Here is a 21,222-nt window from a genome sequence, read left to right on the forward strand (position 1 = left end):
TATTTTACCACTTTTATTTTTAATAGATGAATGAATACATAACTAGTTAACCAGTTATCTAACAATCCAGCTAGCTCGCTAGATACATAGATAGCTGTATTCGAGCTAACTAGCCTGATTGTTAGCTGACTGGTTAACTAATTACGTATCCATTCATCTATTAAAAATACATGTGCTCGAATAAAATGGGCTAAAATAAATCCAGTTATCCAACAATCCAGCTAGCTCGCTATCGAGCTAGCTAGAATCCAGCTATCTAGGGCGCTAGCTGGATTGTTCACTAACTGGTTAACTAGTTATGTATCCATTCATCCATTAAAAAATAAATGTGGCTTTATTTTATCCCTTTATGTTATTATATATTATTATATATTATGTTAGCACTTTTATTTTTAATGGATGAATGGATTCATAACTAGTTAACCAGTTAGCGAACAATCCAGTTAGCTAGCTAGATACATAGATAGATGTATTCTAGCTAGCTATTTAGATAGCTTGCTGTATTGTTAGCTAACTGGTTAACTAGTTATGTATCCATTCATCCATTTAAAAATACATGTGCTCAAATAAAATGGGATAAAATAAATCCAGTTATCTAACAATCCAGCTGGCAAGAAGTAGTTTTGGGACACTTTAAGTCATTTTTATTTTTACTTAAAGTGTTTTTCATTTGACTAAAAATATCAGCCTGCGTGTTTTGGGTATTTTAGATGCTATAAAACATTTTTCAAATGTCAGTTAGGAAACAAAAAAATGGGTGTTGGTTGTCCTTTAAGCGCAAACGTTTGACATGCATGGGAACAAGTCACAAGTTGACCTAAATTGTAACTTTCAAACAGAAATGACTCCCACAGACCATAAAGTGTCTTGTTACAAAGAAAATTAGTACACGGCTTGAAGTGTCACTACAAATTAGGATCACTTTAAAATAAATACCCCTGGAATCAAATGAACAACAACAACAAAAATGTCTCCCCCCCCCCCCCCCCCCTCGTTCTGTTGACCTTAGTTTGACCCACGCCACTCAGATCGTTCTCCACCTTTGAAATTAACAGGAGCCTTCAAGCTTGTCCAAGTTTTCTTGAACCCTTTGAGGGACAGCGGTTACGACAGTGGACAGTTTATCATGTTATCAGGTTACAAGGAGCATGAAAGGGTTAAAGGCCAGTTCGTTTTTCTGTGGGTCAAAGTTCCTCCCCGGAGGTTGATCGTAAAAAGATGGGATGATGAGATGTGGGACTGATGAACCCACAAAGGGAAGGCTTGAATCTTTGGCGCTGAAGAAATGTAATATTGCACTGACTGATTTGCCATTCTGTCTTTGATTTATTTTTATTTTATTTTATTTATTATTTTTTTGGGTGCAGGTGAGCGGAGGCGGAAGCCGGCCTGTGTACGCAAAAGTGATCACTTGGAGGTATCGGACCAGCGTTGTGAATACTTACCTCGTCCCATTGCTGTGAAAGAGCCTTGCAACGATGACTGTGAAGTCAGGTGAGAAGCAAACCAAAACAATCATCTGCAACAAACAAACAGACAAATAAATAAATAGATCAATAAATAGATAAATGAATAGATCCATAAAGAGATACGTAAATAAATGGGTAAATAAATGGATGAATAGATACAAGGATAATATATGAATACATTAATTAATAAATAAATTAATGAGTAAATAAATGAACACATAAATGAATAAATAAATAAATGGGCAAATAAAAGGATAAATACACGGATAAATGAACGAACAAATAAATGAATGAGAAAATAAATAAATGATTAAATAAATGAACAAATAGATAAATAAATAGATACATGAATTGATAAACAAATAGATAAATAAATCAATGGGTAAATAAATGGATGAATGGATAAATATACATAAATGAATAATAAATAAATAAATGAATAAATAAATGGGTAACTAGGTAAATGGGTAAATACAGATAGGTACAAGGATAAATAAATGAACAAATAAAGAAATAAATTGATCAATACAACAAAAATAAATAAATAAATGAATGGATAAATGCTAAATAAATGGATTCATAAATTAATATATATATGAAAAAATAAATGAATAAATATGTAAAAACATAAATAAGTACATGGATAAATAAATACATGGATAAATAAATAAATTGATAATCACATAAATGAATAAATAAATAAATAAATAAATGAATAAATAAATGGGCAAATAAAAGGATAAATACACGGATAAATGAACGAACAAATAAATGAATGAGAAAATAAATGAATAAATAAATGATTAAATAAATGAACAAATAGATAAATAAATAGACAAATAAATTGATAAACAAATAGATAAATAAACCAATGGGTAAATAAATGGATGAATGGATAAATATACATAAATGAATAATAAATAAATAAATAAATAAATAAATAAATAAATAAATAAATGGGTAAATAAATGGATGAATTGATAAATATACATAAATGAATAATAAATAAATAAATAAATAAATAAATAAATAAATAAATAAATGGGTAACTAGATAAATGGGTAAATACAGATAAGTACAAGGATAAATAAATGAACAAATAAATAAATTGATCAATACAACAAAAATAAATAAATAAATGGATTCATAAATTAATATATATATGAAAAAAATAAATGAATAAATACGTAAAAACATAAATAAGTACATGGATAAATAAATACATTGATAATCACATAAATAAATAAATAAATAAATAAATAAATAAATAAATAAATGGGCAAATAAAAGGATAAATACACGGATAAATAAACGAACAAATAAATGATGAGAAAATAAATGAATAAATAAATGATTAAATAAATGAACAAATAGATAAATAAATAGATGAATGAATTGATAAACAAATAGATAAATAAACCAATGGGTAAATAAATGGATGAATGGATAAATATACATAAATGAATAATAAATAAATAAATGAATAAATAAATGGGTAACTAGGTAAATGGGTAAATACAGATAGGTACAAGGATAAATAAATGAACAAATAAAGAAATAAATTGATCAATACAACAAAAATAAATAAATAAATGAATGGATAAATGCTAAATAAATGGATTCATAAATTAATATATATATGAAAAAATAAATGAATAAATATGTAAAAACATAAAAAAGTACATGGATAAATAAATACATGGATAAATAAATAAATTGATAATCACATAAATAAATAAATAAACACATCACAATACATAAAAATACATCAAATATACATAAGAAAATACATAACTAATACATAAATAATAGATAAAAAATACGTAAAAAATACATACAGAATACATAAAAAATACATAAATACATGAATAAATACATAAATAAACACAAAATAAATACAGAAAATAATATAAATACATAATACATAAATAAATACATAAATAAACCCATGAATAAATACATAAATATGTACATACATAAATACATACATACATTCATAAATAAATATGTTCACCGGTAGGTTTAGTTCATCAAATCACATTTATAAGTTAGTTAATAAATGAGTTAATTAATGAAAGAAAAGAACACAGCGACCCCAACAAATTGACACTTCAGTATTCACATATGCAGTAACTTTGCTGAAGTGAGTTGAGTAGCTTTTTTTTTTTTTTTTTTTTTTTACTTGTTGCATCACAAGATTATTACCAGAACATTAAATGGCACCAGAGCTGAACGACAGATGAGTAAATGCTTTAGTGTGTTTGCTTTTTTCTTACACCGCTGCTCATATTTAATTCCACAGAATTATATCTGCTTTCCACACGCGACCCGTGTAACACTTTCAAGTATGATTCTACTATTTCTTGTGATATTATATTGCCCCAGGTGGCACGTCGCCGGGAAAAGCGAATGCTCAGCGAAATGCGGTGCGGGTTACCGCAGCCTGGACGTGCAGTGTATGAAGTACAACTTGATGAAGAGGCAGAGCGAACGAGTGGAAGCCAGTTCCTGCTCAGATGCGGTCAAACCTCCCACTCGTGAGAGCTGCCACGGCGATTGTCTGCTCAAGAGCTGGCAGTACGGCGCCTGGTCGCAGGTAGAGGAAAATGATAATAATAGGAATGATCATTGCCAGTTATTGTTTATCTCCACATTTAAACTCATTCACTGCCAGACAATGTGCAAAAATGTGTCCACTCCAGTGCCAGGGTTTTTGTCATTGTCACTTAAATTCCGGGACCCACAGAATATTAACTTTTAGGACTACATAAACATTCAATACGGTGTTAGAAACCTTAGATTTTCTTCTTTCAGCAGGAAAAAAAAGCGTTAATTCCTAAGTTATATAGGTCTGGAGTTATATGAACTTGAAGTGAGGGCAGCTGTCCAAAATACAATGCAATAATACATACATATTGGTTTATATAGCGCTTTAACAATAGCTAAAGCTGGAACAAAGCGCTAACATGGTAAAAAGGGAAATGCTGCCCCCTTGTGGAAAAGAAAAAAATTGCTAGAGGCCATAGCCAGCGCTTTATCGGCACCCAAGCATGAAAAAATAAAACCTGAACAAATGCGGGGATTGGATTGGATGTTCATGTATCTGTCTCGCAGTGGAGAAATTTACATTTCACAGCAGCAAAGTTATGAAATGAAGAGGAAAGGAAAAAAAGAAGTAGAAAAACAAAATACAGGAACTGCTGGAAAGGCAGCCACTCTCGCGGCCCCATCAGTCAAAAAAACTAAATAACAAATGATATGACAACACAAAGTCATTCATTCTTCAGCACTTACTGTATCTTCTTTGTGACATGAAGCATTTCGAAATGAAAGACGAGAGGATCAAAGCTTCCTTTTCAGTAATGGATCAGGGACGTCATGGTGGAATGTGCATGTCTACTACAAGCTAAATGTTGAAAGCAAAAAAAGAGATTGTCTCACACAAATCCGCTTCGATTCCAAGCCGCCACATACGCATCAGCTGACGCTCCTTATCGTGGGCTATTCAAGCCATGCATCGATCCAACCGCAGACTGTCCAACAGCACCGACCTTTCCGCTGAACAAAGCGGGGCTGTAAAAATGCTGCCCATTACGTCATATTTTCAATTCCCGAATAAATTCGTGAATGGCAGTGAATGAGTTAAAAGGAAGGGGTGGGCCATTTTTTCGCCGAGAAAACGTTGATACCGTCGCGTTATTTTCACAGTGCTCCAAAACGTGCGGGCGAGGGAGTCGGAGCCGAGAGTCGTACTGCATGAACAATCTGGGCCGGCGGCTGGTGGACAGGGAATGCGACGAATACCAGCGAGTGGTCACCGAAGCCTGCAATGAACAGCCGTGTCCCAAGTGGACCCTCAGCGAGTGGACTGAGGTAGGGATAGAATACCATAAACTCAACCACGAGTTCAACGTTTGATACCCAGTCAGGGTTATAATGATTGACAAAAGGAAGGGAGGAAACTGGAATACCCGGAGAAAAGCCACGCAGGCACGGGGGCTGCAGATGCAAAAACTGTACCACCTCATAATAAATACATACGATGCATTATATATACGGCAGCACCTGCTTCCTGCTTTTGTCTCGACGGGTGTCACAGAATCACTATCGTTGATGATGAAAATAGCAAAAATGGAAAATAACAAAAAATAGCAACAAAAATGGCAAAGAAAATGGCATATATATGTATGTATTACATGTGTTCACATTACATGTGTGTGTATGTGTGTGTGTGTGTGTGCGTGTGTGTGTGTGTGTGTGTGTGTGTGTGTGTGTGTGTGTGTGTGTGTGTGTGTGTGTGTGTGTGTGTGTGTGTGTGTGTGTCTGTGTGTGTGTGCGTGCGTGTGTGCGTGTGTACATATATGTACATACATTTTTTTAAATATATTTATATATATTTTGAGGTATATATTTATATATATATTTTAGGTATATATTTGTATATATTTTTAGGTGTATATTTATAAATATTTTTTTTAGGTTTATATTTATATATTTTTTTCAGGTATGTAATTAAAATATGTTTTAGGTATCTAATTTCTATATGTTGTTTTTTAAATTTGTTTTAAATGTTTACATATATATTTTCTAGTTATATATATATATATATATATATATATATATATATATATAACGAGACTTTTCTGTATATATATATATATATATATATATATATATATATACAGAAATATATACAGAAAATATATACAGAAAAGTCTCGTTATATCGATATTCTCGGGAGTCTGAGAAAATATCGATATAACCGGGACTATCGATATATCAGACCCTGCGCATGTAATTTTCTCCTTGCGTTCATAGAAATAGTATCATAATAAGCAGTACTATCGATATAACCGATATCGATATAACAAGACTTTACTGTATATATATATATATATATATATATATATATATATATATATATATATATATATATATATATATATATATATATACAGTAAAGTCTCGTTATATCGATACTCAAGGGAGTCCGAAAAAATATCGATATAACCGGGACTATCGATATATCCGACCCTGTTTGCATGTAATTTTCTCCGTGCGTGCATAGAAAGAGTATCGATATAACCGGGATTATCGATATATCCGATATCGATATAACGAGACTTTACTGTATATATATATATATATATATATATATATATATATAAAATAAAATAGCAAAAAATATCAAAATATTTAAAATTATATACCTAAAACATATTTTAATTATATACCTCAAAAAGCTCAAAAAATTTATATAAATATAAACCTAAAAAATATTTATAAATATACACCTAAAAAATATATAAATATATACCTAAAATTTAATATTATATAATTATATATATATATATATTTAAAAAAATAATACTAGAACGATGATCAATGTCAATCGATGAATGTCATTCTATCTAGTGCTTGGTGACCTGCGGCAAAGGGGTGAGACACCGACAGGTTTCGTGCTCCGGAGCCACCAGAGAAGAAAAGCTGAGCGAGCACTTATGCGACCCCTCCAGCAAGCCCCCCTCCGTCGGCAGCTGCGAGTTGCCCGAATGCGCCTCCTGGCAGGTCGGCGTGTGGGGAGCGGTGAGTACGTACACCCGCAGTCGCACACGGAGGTTCGTCGCAGACACGCTCGGTGGGGAAATGACTTTCATGTGTGGCTTTGCAGTTTCACAGCCAGATCCTTTCCAAACTGGGTTCGTGTGAGGCGCACGAGGCCCCCGCTTGTATAAAATTTAATTATTGTCAACGTGTCGACAGGCTTTTTGTTCCATCTTTTTTCACATCGTGTCTTCATGAATGTTTTTTTTATTTTTTAAATCACACGATAAATGAGTCTTCCACAGCTGATATTGAGCCCCGGCAGCCATTTTATAGGAGAAAAACTTGACAGGATGCTTCCAAATAAAAATGTTAACAGATCAAACAGACAAAGAAAGCAATACGCTGATACCTCGGTTTACGAACCCCTTGGCTTAAAAACTTTTCGATTTACGAACGTTAAATTTATGAACATTTTACCTTGGCATACAAACTATTTTTCGGGATACACACGGAGCGCCACAATGAGTGATGTGTCGTTCGCGAACGAGCCCGTTTTCCTAACAAGGAAATGTCAGCCAACGTTTTTTTTCTATTCCCCGCCCTCAGTCTTCGGTTAAAGCCACGTGATTGGTCAAGAACGCAGCAGTGAGGGGAGATGGTTTAAACATTAAAGAGACAGGCAGACGACAGGGAGAAAATGGATAGAAAACTGTGAAATTTTGACTACTTTCAACTTTGATAGTTCAAAGGCAACGTGTAGACTGCAAGGTTAAAATATCCCATCAATCAGGCTCCACAAATAACCCGCACAAGCCATCAGTACACTTGATGCAAAAAGCTATCAACCCAGCTAAACAGAACACAATTGATGAGGAACTAGGTAAAATTATCACAGAGAAAGCACCTACAAGGGATCAAGATGGTGAAAGAAGAAGACTACGTTCCTCATCAAGTGTTTAATGCTGATGAAACCGGCCACTCCATTCCATCAAGCCATCAACGACCATCAAAAAGGTAAATAAAATGACTTTATTATACTGTAGAGTTTATTTCTTTAATTTTAATACCATGGCACATTTATTATACATAAAATAAGGTATATTTTATGTAGTTTTGTGTAGTGTAGAAAGTAGAAAATTATGTTTTATGGAGACCTGGGAACGGATTATTCTCATTTTAATGATTTCTTATGGGAAATTAGTTTTTGGGATACACACTTTTTGACTTACACACTCTGCCTGGGAACCAATTAAGTTCGTAAGCCACTGTATCACTGTATTTGTAATTGATACATTATTTTCCTGAACAAACTAAGTTACACAGCAACCGTGATTTATCAGCCAGTATTGCTATGTGTGTCCATCAGTGTTCAGCCACTTGTGGCCAAGGCTACCAGATGAGAGCAGTAAGATGTGTGTCGGGCGACTACGGCAACACGGTCGACGACAGAGACTGCAACGCTGCCGCCAGGCCCAGAGACAGTCAGGTGAAAAAAAATATACAAATACAGTAAAGTCTCGTTATATCGATATTCAAGGGAGTCCGAAAAAATATCGATATAACCGGGACTATCGATATATCCGACCCTGTTTGCATGTAATTTTCTCCGTGCGTGCATAGAAATAGTATCGATATAACCGGGACTCTCGATATATCCGATATCGATATAACGAGACTTTACTGTAATAATACAATTTTTCATAACATTTACATAAGATGAATTCATTGTATTAGATACATTCATTTTCAAATGCATTAACTCATTCACTGCCAGATTCTCTTGTGTGCCTGGAAAGTTAATGTCCATACTTTTGAAGTGATGGATGATGATAATCATGTCATATTTGGCTTTTTGAAGGACTGTGAAATGCCGGCGTGCCCGTGGGCTTCTCCGGTCCTGAGCACACCGCCACCTGAAAACTCCGCTCAGCATGGGACACAGTGGCGATACGGCTCCTGGACAGCGGTAAGAATGCACCCCTTCACCCCACCCCATACACACACACACACACACACACACATTTCTGTTTCGATGGTTTTGCGAGGTCCGGATAACTCCAGATAAAGTAGTGAGGAGAAACCAGTACTGATAAGTTTAGAGGAGAACTAGTGTTACATTTGAACACAAAATGTCACCCCATTTCCCTTGTCAACTACTTTAAAAACAAAGAAATAAAAAGTGGACTTGAAACTGAAATAACAGCAGGAGTGAGGGTTCTGAATGGCTACATTCAAAGTCCTCACCCCTGTAGTGAATTTGGTTAAAACAGGGGTGTCAAAGTCATTTTTTTTTGCCGCGGGCCACATTGTAGTTATGGTTTCCTCTCGAGGGCCGTTATGAATTTGGGGAACCCATTAGAATGTTTAAATCCTTTCAAATACAGTAAAGTCTCGTTATATCGATATCGGATATATCGATAGTCCCGGTTATATCGATACTATTTCTATGCACGCACGGAGAAAATTACATGCAAACAGGGTTGGATATATCGATAGTCCCGGTTATATCGATATTTTTTCGGACTCCCTTGAATATCGATATAACGAGACTTTACTGTATTACATATAGAGCCCACAGCAAATTAATGAATAACTCGTTTTCAAATCTGAAGTCAAGAATAATGACTTTTATTGTGGTTGACATCCAAAAATATGAAATTTTGACTCAGATTTTAGCAATCATCATGGAATTTAACACGTTTGATTTGCTTTCGCGGGCCGAAAAAAATGATGTGGCGGGCCGGATTTGGCCCGCGGGCCTTGACTTTGACACCTGTGGGTTAAAATATCGTTTTACATTTTGTGGTATGAACTTTTTCCTCTCATTAAACACACACACACACAGTGAGTACAAAGTGTGTGTATCCAAGTGAAATGAAAATACACACAAAAAAAAAATCATTTTTGGTGAATTTGTGAGGACCTTTGTGAAACTTTAACAGATGCATATATAGAAGTCTTTCGAATGAAAGTCCTCGCTTGTCAAAAATGTCCTTTTATTATTGATATTATTTTCTGTTATGTGCCGTGATCATGATCATCAACCGTCATCATACAGTTTTCCCCTGCCACGTACCGACAGCTGTTTCTAATCCACTGGAGGGAATTCAGAATTAAATTCAACGCAAGTCTTGGCTAAATATGTTGTTTTCCAGAACACGGAGAAGAAACAAACGGCAAAGCCAAAATGCTGAATGTGTTTTTTGTGTGTTTTTTTTCTTCCTTTTTTTGTAAGTCAGTTGTTTTATTGTAGTGCTTCTAATAATCAAACGCAGCGGTGCGTGATACCGCATTATTTGTCTTTGGGCAGAGCAAGATGGACTTTTTATGTTTTCGCCAAATGAGGTGGTGGGAAATGACGTCAAGTTCAAATTTGGGGTGTTGATGTTGTGATGTTTTTCCAACTTAAAGGACAACCGACACCGTTTTTTTTTTGTTTCCTAACTGACATCAGAAAAAACGTTTTATAGCATCTAAAATAGCCAAAACACGCAGGATGATATTTTTAGTCAAATGAAAAACACCAATAAAAATGAGTTAAGGTGTCCCAAAACTACTTCAAATTGAACCTGGAAGTAGCCAGTTTCAGATGGTCCCGCCCGTAGCTGTAGCATCCATCGACGAAGCTGTGGTTGTTTTTAAAATGCTGGATGAATAAAGACGAATTGTTGATCCAGAAAAACACAGTTTGCTTAACAAAGATGACGCAAATTGCCACAAAGAAAAAAAACGCATGATAAACAAAGCCCACCAGCAAATTTTACTTACGCTGACGAAGCCTCTTGGATGAGAAGCGAAACGTCCGACACCTTCAAAGAAGAAGTACAGATGACCGCTGAAGAAACCTTTTCATCCAAAGAGATTTTTGGTTTTCATTTTGACCGGAATTGATTGGCTAGTTGTTAGGGTCATTATACAGGATGTGACGTCATGACAGGAAGTCCGAGAAAATAAAACGATGTCAAGAAATAGAAAAGATGTTCATATCGTGAATTACCCTAACGCTAGTATTTTCGGAAGACTAGTCCTGTCCATGTATGCTGTTAGCATTTTAAATGCTAGCATGCTAGCTGTTAGCACTCCAGTTTGCTCCTTCCCATTTCCATGGGCAATCAAAACGACGTAACATTTGACTGCGTCCTCCCTCCAGTGCTCCGCAACCTGCGGCAAAGGGAAACGGGCACGCTACGTCAGCTGCAGAGACTCCCAGGGTGGCGTGGCCGACGAGTCCTACTGCGTCCACCTGCCCAGACCGCCTGAGACCTCCGCCTGCTTCAGCCCCTGCGGACAATGGCGGAGCGGGGAATGGTCGCCTGTGAGTGATCCGTCGGCTTTCTGTGTCCAATCCATGCAGGTTTTTTTTTTCCTACTAATTTATTGACTAGTGTAAAGAGATTTTTGACTGACAAATCTGTCCGCGGTGTTTCCCGCGACTTACAAAGTCAGGAGGCTCCACCTTGTTTGAGATCTAGAACAGGATTATCGCGATAAAACACCGACAGATTCTAACAAAATGGACCTTTAAAGGATAACCGATGTCACGTTTTCGTTTTTTAACTGACATCAGAAAAACGTTTTATAGCATCGAAAATACCCAAAACACGCAGTATGATATTTTTATTAAAATGCAAAACACCAATAAAAATGACTTAAAGTTTTCAAAATCTGCAAAAAAAAAAAATGAGCTGCGAATTGGGCATTTTCAGAAAGTCCCGCCCCCACTTCGTGACGTCACGCCAAGACGTCTTGCATTGCTGGCGAATCAAAACAATGGCTTCAGATTCGGAGGAATATGCTTTGTTGTTACACATCCAGTTATGAATATCATTCAAATAGTTCTGAAGAGGAAAGCATACATGTTTGCAATCGATTAAATAATTTATTCTGTGCCATTTTGAGGCAACATTGCGGGGAAATGGATCACCAGAAAAGAGGCACAAAATGGCGACCTCCGTTTCAACAGGCTGATAAATTCCTTATATGGAGCTTGGACTCCCTCTTCTGTCGATTTTTGAGTGCAACACGAGGTCCCCAGACCAAATAAGTACAGCAAAATACATTGACGTGATGGAAGGACAATGCGACAATGTGTCTTTTTTTCGGTTAGGGGGCGTTCCTTTAGTGACGTCACGTACGGACTCGTCACCAACTCAAAAACAAGACTTCCGGAATATTCAGCGCGAGTCTTAAAACGTAAAATATAGCTATAAGCGGTGGGATCTTTGTCAAATACCCTCAGTAGAAGTCATTTGAAGCCATTTTACAAATGATGGACACAACTTGTCCGGAGACATCAGTTGACATTTAAAGGACAACCGACACCTTTTTTTGTTTCCTAACTGACATCAGCAAAACGTGGTGTCGGTTGTCCTTTTAAGAGTGTGTTTCTGTCTGCAGTGTTCAGTGACATGCGGCGCCGGAAGGTCCACCCGGCAGGTCCTGTGCTCCAACTACCACCAACCGGTGGACCAGTCCTTCTGCCATCCAGATGAGAAGCCTGCAACGGAGCAAGAGTGCACGGTCGCGCCATGCCCGTCGGTCAACAACCGCCAGCGCATCAACGACCAACCGTACGGGTACCCCAAGGACCCCGGGCGCCATCCCGGACATAGTAGCTGGAACGTGCCGTCCACAGACAACCAATGGAGGACCGGACCCTGGGGCGCAGTATGTATACCATACTGCCATTGAGTTCTGAGTTTTTATTGCATTTATCTATCTCGAGCTTGCTAGCTGGATACAAGCATCAGTAAGCTTTTAGATAGCTAATTCGGTAAAAGCATCAGCAAGCTAGCTAGCTAAAACATCAGCTAGCTAGCTAGATATCAAGCTAGCTAGCTAGATATCAAGCCAGCTATCCAGCTATCAAGCTAGCTTTCTAGTTATCTAGCTATCAAGCTAGCTATCAAGCTATCAAGATCACTATCTAGCTATCAAGCTAGCTATCTAGCTATCAAGATTGCTGTCTAGCTATATTGCTGTCCAGCTAGCTAGCTAGCTTGCTATCAATCGATAGCTAGCTTGATAGCAAGCTAGCTAGCTTGCTTTCTAGCTATCTAGCTATCAAGCTAGCTATCAAGCTAGCTATCTCGCTATCAAGATTGCTGTCCAGCTATATAGCTGTCCAGCTATCTAGCTAGCTATCAAGCTAGCTATCCAGCTAGCTAGCTAGCTTGCTATCAAGCTAGCTAGCTTGCTATCTAGCTAGCTAGCTATCAAGCTAGCTATCTAGCTATCAAGATCGCTATCTAGCTATCAAGCTAGCTATCTAGCTATCAAGATTGCTGTCCAGCTATCTTGCTCTCAAGCTAGCTATCTAGCTATATAGCTAGATAGCTTTCACTAAGATTTTAACCTGAGGTCTGGACAGTAGGGATATACCAGCAAAAAGGTTGTAGTTTGCTGACGAAGCCTCTTGGATAAGAATCATAACATCCGACACCTTCAAATTTGTACAGATGACGGCTGAAGAAACCTTTTCATCGATGGACCACTCCTGTACGACTGAGAGCTTACACAGACAAATTTGGGCTTGAGAAACGATTTTTGACATGAGTGGTCAAACATTTGGAAATGTTTCTCAGGTCCAAAGTGAGCGTTTCTTTTATACATTCGACCTACAAACATGCTTGGAATCCAGCTCGTAAACAGTTCACAGGCAATAAAGTTGAATTTGAATCACCATTGGCAAAACGCAACACATTTCGAAGAATAATGCCGTGGTTGTGCGCGCGTGTTGCTAGCGTGTTGCTAGCGTGACATGTTTTTCGCTTCTCAGTGTTCCAGCACCTGCGCGGGGGGCTTCCAGAGACGAGTGGTGGTCTGCCAGGACGCCAACGGCCGTAGCAACAGCTACTGCGACGAGAGGGTCAAACCAGCCGAATCGAAAAGTTGCAACTCGGGGCCTTGCCCGCTGTGGAACTACGGCGTCTGGGGAGAGGTGAGAAATTGACATTTCATAGCAGCAAAGTGATGAACGGGAAAGGAAGAAGTAGAAAAAAATAAATACAGGAGCTGCTGTACTCTCACGGCGCCATCTTGAAGTCAAAATAACAACAACAAAAACAAATTCTGTCAAACAACACAAAATACATAGTCTTCAATCATAACTCATTCACTGTCAGACATGTGGAAAAATGTGTCCATTCCAGTGCCAGGGTTTTTGTCATTTTCACTGAAGTTGCAGTTTATAATAAATGTGCTATGGTATTGTAATTAAAGAAATAAACTAAATAAATAAACAAACAGATGGCTATTTGTGAAGCCTGATTGATGGTATATTTTAACCTTGCAGTCTGCCTTTTGATGGTATATTTTAACCTTGCAGTCTGCCTTTGAACTATCAATGAAGTTGAAACAAGTCCAAATTTCACTGTGTTTTCTCTCCATTTCACTTTTCTTTTTTGTTTGTTTTTTTTTCTCATGGATCTTGACCAATCACGTGCGGCTTTAACCGAAGACTGGGGGCGGGGAATAAAAGGAAAAAAAAAAGCCAGCTACCATTTTATGAGCTCCAAGAACCGGCTCGTTCGCGAACGACACATCACTCATTGTGGCGCTCCGTGTGTTTCCCGAAAAATAGTTCGTACGCCAAGATTATATTCTCGCGAATTTTACGTTTGTAAGGCAAAAAGTTCGTTAGCTAAAGTGTTCGTAAGCCGAGGTATCACTGTATTATTATTATTATTATTATTATTATTATTATTATTATTATTATTATTATTTTTATAGTCCATTTCCCCTTTTTCTCCTTTAAAGTGCACCCAAAGCTGCGGAGAAGGCAGACGAACCCGTTTGGTGGTGTGCCAAAGGCCCAGCGGCGAGCGTCTCAACGACTACAATTGCGACATCCTGGACAAGCCGCTGGACATGGAGCAGTGCAACCTGCAGCCTTGCGTAGGCTCCGCCTCCTGGCACCGCAGACCCTGGAAGCCGGTACGATAGTCTTCCCTTCACCCCTCAACCCCCCTTTTATCTGCATTTTCGCGTCACCGCGACTTTGTGTTTTTAGTCTAACGCTGCGTTGGGGGGAGGGGGGGGTCGCTTATCACGTGTGCATGTGTTGGCATGTGTTGCCCCTCCCCCCCCCCCCATTCCACTACCCATCACAGCCCACCCAGTCGGGGGCTTTGCAGTGACATGGTGCTGATTAAAATGGAGAAACAAAAGAGCTAAAACACACAAAGACACACAATGGTGCTTCAAACACAAACACATGGATCTGATTTTTATGTTTTAGTAGTTTTAGTTTTTATCCCTCCAACCCTGGTGTTGTCCAGTCATGTTTTATCCACGCTGTTCTCGCTGCCTTCAACATGTTATCTGTTGGCTATCTGGCTATCTATGACGAATTACACTATGAATCCCTGTACGACACTTAAAGTTCTCGAACCATCCGTGGTTAGTTTTTATTTTATTTTTTTTACTTTATGGTACTTCCGGATTGAGTGAACGCTGGCGCGTGTGGCTGCCGCTGCTCACCCGCAAAAAAAAATATCCTGTGACTGTAAAGTGTCCTTGAGAGTTTTGAAAGGTGCTTAGAAATGAAATGTGTTATTATTATTTTATTATTATTATCCTGAGTACACAAGTGTATATTTGTGTATAAGAGTTAAAATTATGCCTTTTTTTTAATCAAACAGCGATAAGCGGCTGTTGTGGTATTTTGTCTAATGTATCTAATGTACAGGAACTTTGGTTTTTTTTTTCTCCCAAGTGTGTTTTTTTTTTTTCTTTCTTTGTGACTGACTATTTAAAACAAAACAAGTTTCCGGTGCTCTTTACTCAGACTTCTTGTATCTCTCTCAAGTAAATACAGTGCTGTACAGAGGTAATTATTTCCTTATTTTTCAGTTTGCGAATGGGTGGATGGAGTATATATATATATATATGTGTATCTGTATATATATATGTATATATATATGTACAATATATATATACAGTAAAGTCTCGTTATATCGATATTCAAGGGAGTCCGAAAAAATATCGATATAACCGGGACTATCGATATATCCGACCCTGTATGCATGTCATTTTCTCCGTGCGTGCATAGAAATAGTATCGATATAACCGGGACTATCGATATATCCGATATCGATATAACGAGACTTTACTGTATCTATGCATATATATGTACAATATATATATATATACACAATATATATATATGTACTATATATATATAGCGCTTTAACAACAGCTGAAGCTGGAACAAAGCGCTAACATGGAAAAGAGGGAAATGCTGCCCCCTTGTGGAAGCGGGAAAAACATTGCCAGAGGTCTTGCGAGCGCTTTATCGGCGCCCAAGCATGAAAAAACAAATTACGTCATATTTTTAATTCCTGAATACATCTGTCAATGGCAGTGAATAAGTAAAAAAAAAATGTATTCTAAACGCAGAACAGTGCACATATAAAGCCCTTTTGTTCAATTTTATAGAAAGATGAGACCATATAAATCATCATCTATTAACGAGGAATCAGCATTTCGCTGCCATCATTCAAAAATCTGTTTTGGTTTACCACAAATATAGTTTTGGCGTTCCATTTTAGTGTTGCAATTGTCCCGTCTCTGCATGAAGCGCAGTTGAAATCAATATCGCCAATTTGTTTTACTGTCAATGAAAAACACACAAATACCTCCTCCCATTATTATTATTATTATTATTATTATTATTATTATTATTATTATTATTATTGCTGTCTATCCGTAGCATCCATTTTGGACAGTTCCAAAATACCCCCCACCCCACACTCATTAAAGAATATTTAATTGCTTACAGTAGCTAATAATAAATGTTGCAGCATTAAAGGACAACCGACACCATTTTTTTTGTTTCCTAACTGACATCAGAAAAATGTTTTATAGCATCTAAAATACCCAAAACACACAGGCTGATATTTTTAGTCAAATGCAAAACACCAATAATAATCAAAGTCAAAAGTTATCTTTATTGTCAAATATGCTAATATGCATCACACACAGCATATATGGAATTACCGTCCTCTCGGACCCAACGTGAAAGGCACTTATAATAACAAACATAATAAACATGAAAACGCCAATTTCACTCACTTAATCACTTAAAGTGTCCCAAAACTGCCACAAAATGAGCTCGGAACTGGGCAGATTCAGAAAGTCCCGCCCCCTTGTTTGTGACGTCACTATTGGTCACACACTGCCTTGCTCCAGAATCAAAACAATGGATTCAGCGAGTTCAGATTTGGAGAAAATGCTTTCTTGTTACTCATCCAGTTATGAATAGGATTCAAATAGTTCTGAAGAGGAAAGCATAAATGTTTGCAATCGATGAAAGAAGTCCTTCCGTATCCTTTTGAGCCGCCTGGACTCGAATGTAGCGTCCCAGAAAATGCACAAGATGGCGCCCAAGCTCCGTTGGAAATGGGCTGATTTGTCTGCTGGGAATTTGTGTCAACTAGTATCAAATAGTAGTCTTGGTACTACACACAACGATTCACCATCGAGTTATTTATGTTTTTTCCTGGTAATTTCGCCATCAACACGAAGTTTTCAGACCAAACAAAGTACCCAAAATGCATTGTTTGTCACTGTCTCGGTCAGGGGCATTTCTTCTGTGACGTCACGTCAGGAATCGTCACCAACTCGAAAACAAGACTTCCTGAATATTCAGCGCGAGTCTTAAAACGTAAAATTTAGCTATATGCTATATCTTTTACATTTTATAACATCAGCCTTTTATCATCCTTAGATTTTCCGCCTATTCAATTTATGCATGTTTTGCTTAATTGTTCCAAAGTGCTATTTATTTCTCAGGACGTATACACAAAATATATATATACATATATATATATTTGAGTCAGCTGCTTCCCTTTTGTTCGATTCATTAAAGAACCCAAACTGTGACACTTGTCATTTCTCCACACGCACACAACATATTGCACATGCTAAGACAAGGCCTCAAAATAAACCAAAAAAAAAGAATAAATCAGAACATCCAACCAAGATGCCATATCAAGGATTTGAACCAGTTTATTAAGCAGTTAAATGTAAAGAATTCATGCATTAAATCCCACAAAAACAACACCAACAGAATTATAGCTGTTTTATTCTAATTAATGCAATTTTAATTGTATTCATGAATATTTCCCCCAAAAAATCGATTGAAATATGAATTGTTACATAATTTCATAACTTACTATACTGAATGACAATTAGCTAGCTAGATAAATATAGATATAATAATATAATATAGATAGCTATCTAGCTAGTTAGATAGCTAGCCATATAGTTAGCGAGTTAGATAGCTACATAAATAGCTAGCTAGCTAAATAGACAGACAGATAGTGATGTATGCCAATAGCTAGTGAGCTAGAATTCATTCTATTTGTCCGTCTAGCTAGCTATGTAGCAAACTAGCTGGCTACGTAGCTATCATTATTGCATAATCTATAGTAAGGCATAAAAATAATACTGAAAAAAAACTCTACCAATCGATTTCTGCTCTTGGTTTAATTCAACTATTTTTTATGAACCTTTTCAAGAGCAAAGCATCTTAACATTTGTTTCCAATTTGAAATGTAATATTTATATATATTTTTCCCAATGAGATCAGTCAGCCAACCAATAATTGAAACACCAGCATAATTATAGCTGTTTTCTTCTCTCTAAGTAGTGTTCATTAAATGCAATTTTAATTGTAATCATGAATATTTCCCCAAAATCGATTGAAATATGAATTGTTACATAATTTCATGACTTACTATACTGAATGACAACTGCTAGCTAGATAGTTGGCGAGATAGCTATCTAGTAAACTTGATAGGTAGTTAGCTAGATAGCTATCTAGTTAGCTTGACAGGTAGATAACTAGCTAGATAAATGGGTAGCTAGCTAGCTAGATATAGATTGGTAGGTATAGACAGTGGTTGAGATAGCTAGCTAGTGGTCTCAATAGCTAGATGATAGCTAGCTAGGTAGTGGTCTCAATAGCTAGCTAGCGGTCTAGACAGCTAGCTAGAATTCAATCTATTTGTCCGTCTAGCTAGCTATGTAGCGATCTAGCTGGCTACCTAGCTGATTAGCTATCATTATTTCATCATCTATAAGGCATAACAATAATAAACAAAATATTCACTATCCCAATCGATTTCTACTGTTTAATAAAACTAATCAAAGTTTTTATGAACCCTTTCGAGAGAAAAGCAGCTTAACATACGTTTCCAATTTAAAATTTAATATTTATGTACTATGTATCATTGAAACATCTACAAATGGAGGAAAAATAAAGAATAACCCATTCATCAAAATAGTAGATACTGTCTCCACTGCGAAACTAATAAAGGCTAATCCAATTCAATCCAAAACACTACATAGCCTAAAACACAGGTGTCAAAGTCAAAGCCCGCGGGCCAAATCCGGCCCGCCACATCATTTTTTTCGGCCCGTGAAAGCAAATCAAACTTGTCGAATTCCATGATGATTGCTAAAATCTGAGCCAAAATTTCATATTTTTGGATGTCAACTACAATAAAAGTCATTATTCTTAACTTCAGATTTGAAAATGAGTTATTCATTAATATGCTGTGTGCTCTATATGTAATATTTGAAGGGATTTAAACATTCTAATGGGTTCCCCAAATTCATAACGGCCCTCGAGAGGAAACCATAACTACAATGTGGCCCGCGGCAAAAATTTACTTTTACACCCCTGGCCTAAAACCTACATCCATGGAAAGAATAACATTAAATCTTACATCAATATCACCGCTGCTTTCTTTACTTTATTTGATCATAGTGTCCTTTTTTTTAAAAGTAGCCTTACCTTGTGTGAGGGCCTTTTTTTTGTTGACTCTTCTTACCATTCCTTTTTATAACATGTTCTAATATATACGCAATAGCAGCCATTTGCAATGACGACTATTATCATGAATGATGGACTTTCAAAATGGCAGTGTAGTTTTATAATCACATGTTCTTGCACAACTCCATTTAGGGGAATCCTCTTCTTCTATTTTGACAATACCCATAAATCGATGTTCTGCTTTAGTTCAAGACTTTTGCAGTGATCTTTTTGCTTACCCTAATTAGGTGTGACAGCTTTCGGGTGGGGGGGGGGGGTGTTCTTGTGTCATTCATGTAATCACATTTATCCAAAAAGAAAAGACACAAAGCAATTGGGCTATTTATTGGCGAGACAATAGCAAAAGCAAAAATGTCATCAGTGTGAACCAACTTCGAAGTAAATCGTGTGCCATATGTGGAGTCGTGTAGTGCGTCCACGTGGGATCAATTGGCCAGGAAAAGATCAATTTCAGTCATTTTGGGGGGGCTCTGCTGCCTTTTAATAAAAACACATCGCTTCCTGGAGAGCTGAGTTTCCATGAAGGGACTCGTGGTAACTGAACTCATCCTAAATGAAATCCACATGCACAGAGTTGACATACTTGACTTTAGCCTGAGGGAAGAGTGTGCTTCAAACCAGTCACACACACATTCCTGTTTCAAGTTTCGTGAGGTCCGGATAACTCCAGATAAGGACCACCGTTGCTGATAAGTTTAGAGATAAACTGCGTTACATTTGAACGCTAAATGTCATCCCATTCTCCCACTTCAACTTCTTTAAAAATAAAGAAATAAAAAGTGGACTTGTAACTGAAATAACAGCAGGAGTGAGGACTCCGGATGGTTACATTCAAAGTCCTCACCCCTATAGTGAATCTGGTTAAAATATCGTTTTATTTTTTTTGTGGTATGAACTTTTTCCTCTCATTAACCACGCACACACACACAGTGAGTAAAAAGTGTGTGTATCCAAGTGAAATGAAAATACACACTAAAAATCATGTTGGGTGAATTTGTGAGGACCTCTCTGAAACTTTAACAGATGCATATATAGACCCTCCAGAAGCCTTTAGAATGAAAAACTTGTGAGGACCGGCCAAAATGTCCTCACTACGTACGGTATAAATATGTTAGTGGTCCTCACAAGAGTAGTCATACAAACACACTCGCACACACAAACTCCTGTTTCAATGGTTTTGTGAGGTCCGGATAACTCCAGAAAGCTAGCATACACATGATGTAATGAGAACCATTCAACTACAGGTAACATCCAACTTACGACCGGCTCAACGTACGACAACCCATACTTACGACCACGACCTCCAGAACCTATTTTTATTTTTTTTTTAATTCTACGCCTGGCTATCTATCTATTAACTGGCTA

General features: G+C 36.9%; 1 protein-coding gene across 1 annotated transcript in view; it reads left to right on the forward strand.

The window, feature by feature from the left end:
• LOC148897528 (A disintegrin and metalloproteinase with thrombospondin motifs 20) overlaps positions 1-21,222 on the forward strand; it is a 128,058-nt gene that overhangs the window by 72,613 nt on the left and 34,223 nt on the right. Inside the window, exons 19-28 of the mRNA XM_088995813.1 lie at positions 1,368-1,494; positions 3,855-4,065; positions 5,178-5,342; positions 6,885-7,055; positions 8,383-8,502; positions 8,875-8,982; positions 11,167-11,331; positions 12,414-12,683; positions 13,795-13,956; positions 14,775-14,951. Coding sequence (XP_088851939.1) covers positions 1,368-1,494; positions 3,855-4,065; positions 5,178-5,342; positions 6,885-7,055; positions 8,383-8,502; positions 8,875-8,982; positions 11,167-11,331; positions 12,414-12,683; positions 13,795-13,956; positions 14,775-14,951 — 1,676 coding nt within the window. The remainder of the gene's footprint in view (positions 1-1,367; positions 1,495-3,854; positions 4,066-5,177; positions 5,343-6,884; positions 7,056-8,382; positions 8,503-8,874; positions 8,983-11,166; positions 11,332-12,413; positions 12,684-13,794; positions 13,957-14,774; positions 14,952-21,222) is intronic.

Source organism: Hippocampus bargibanti, linkage group LG05 (genome assembly GCF_051943395.1).
Source record: "Hippocampus bargibanti isolate YZ-2025 linkage group LG05, ASM5194339v1, whole genome shotgun sequence".
NCBI lineage: Eukaryota > Metazoa > Chordata > Actinopteri > Syngnathiformes > Syngnathidae > Hippocampus > Hippocampus bargibanti.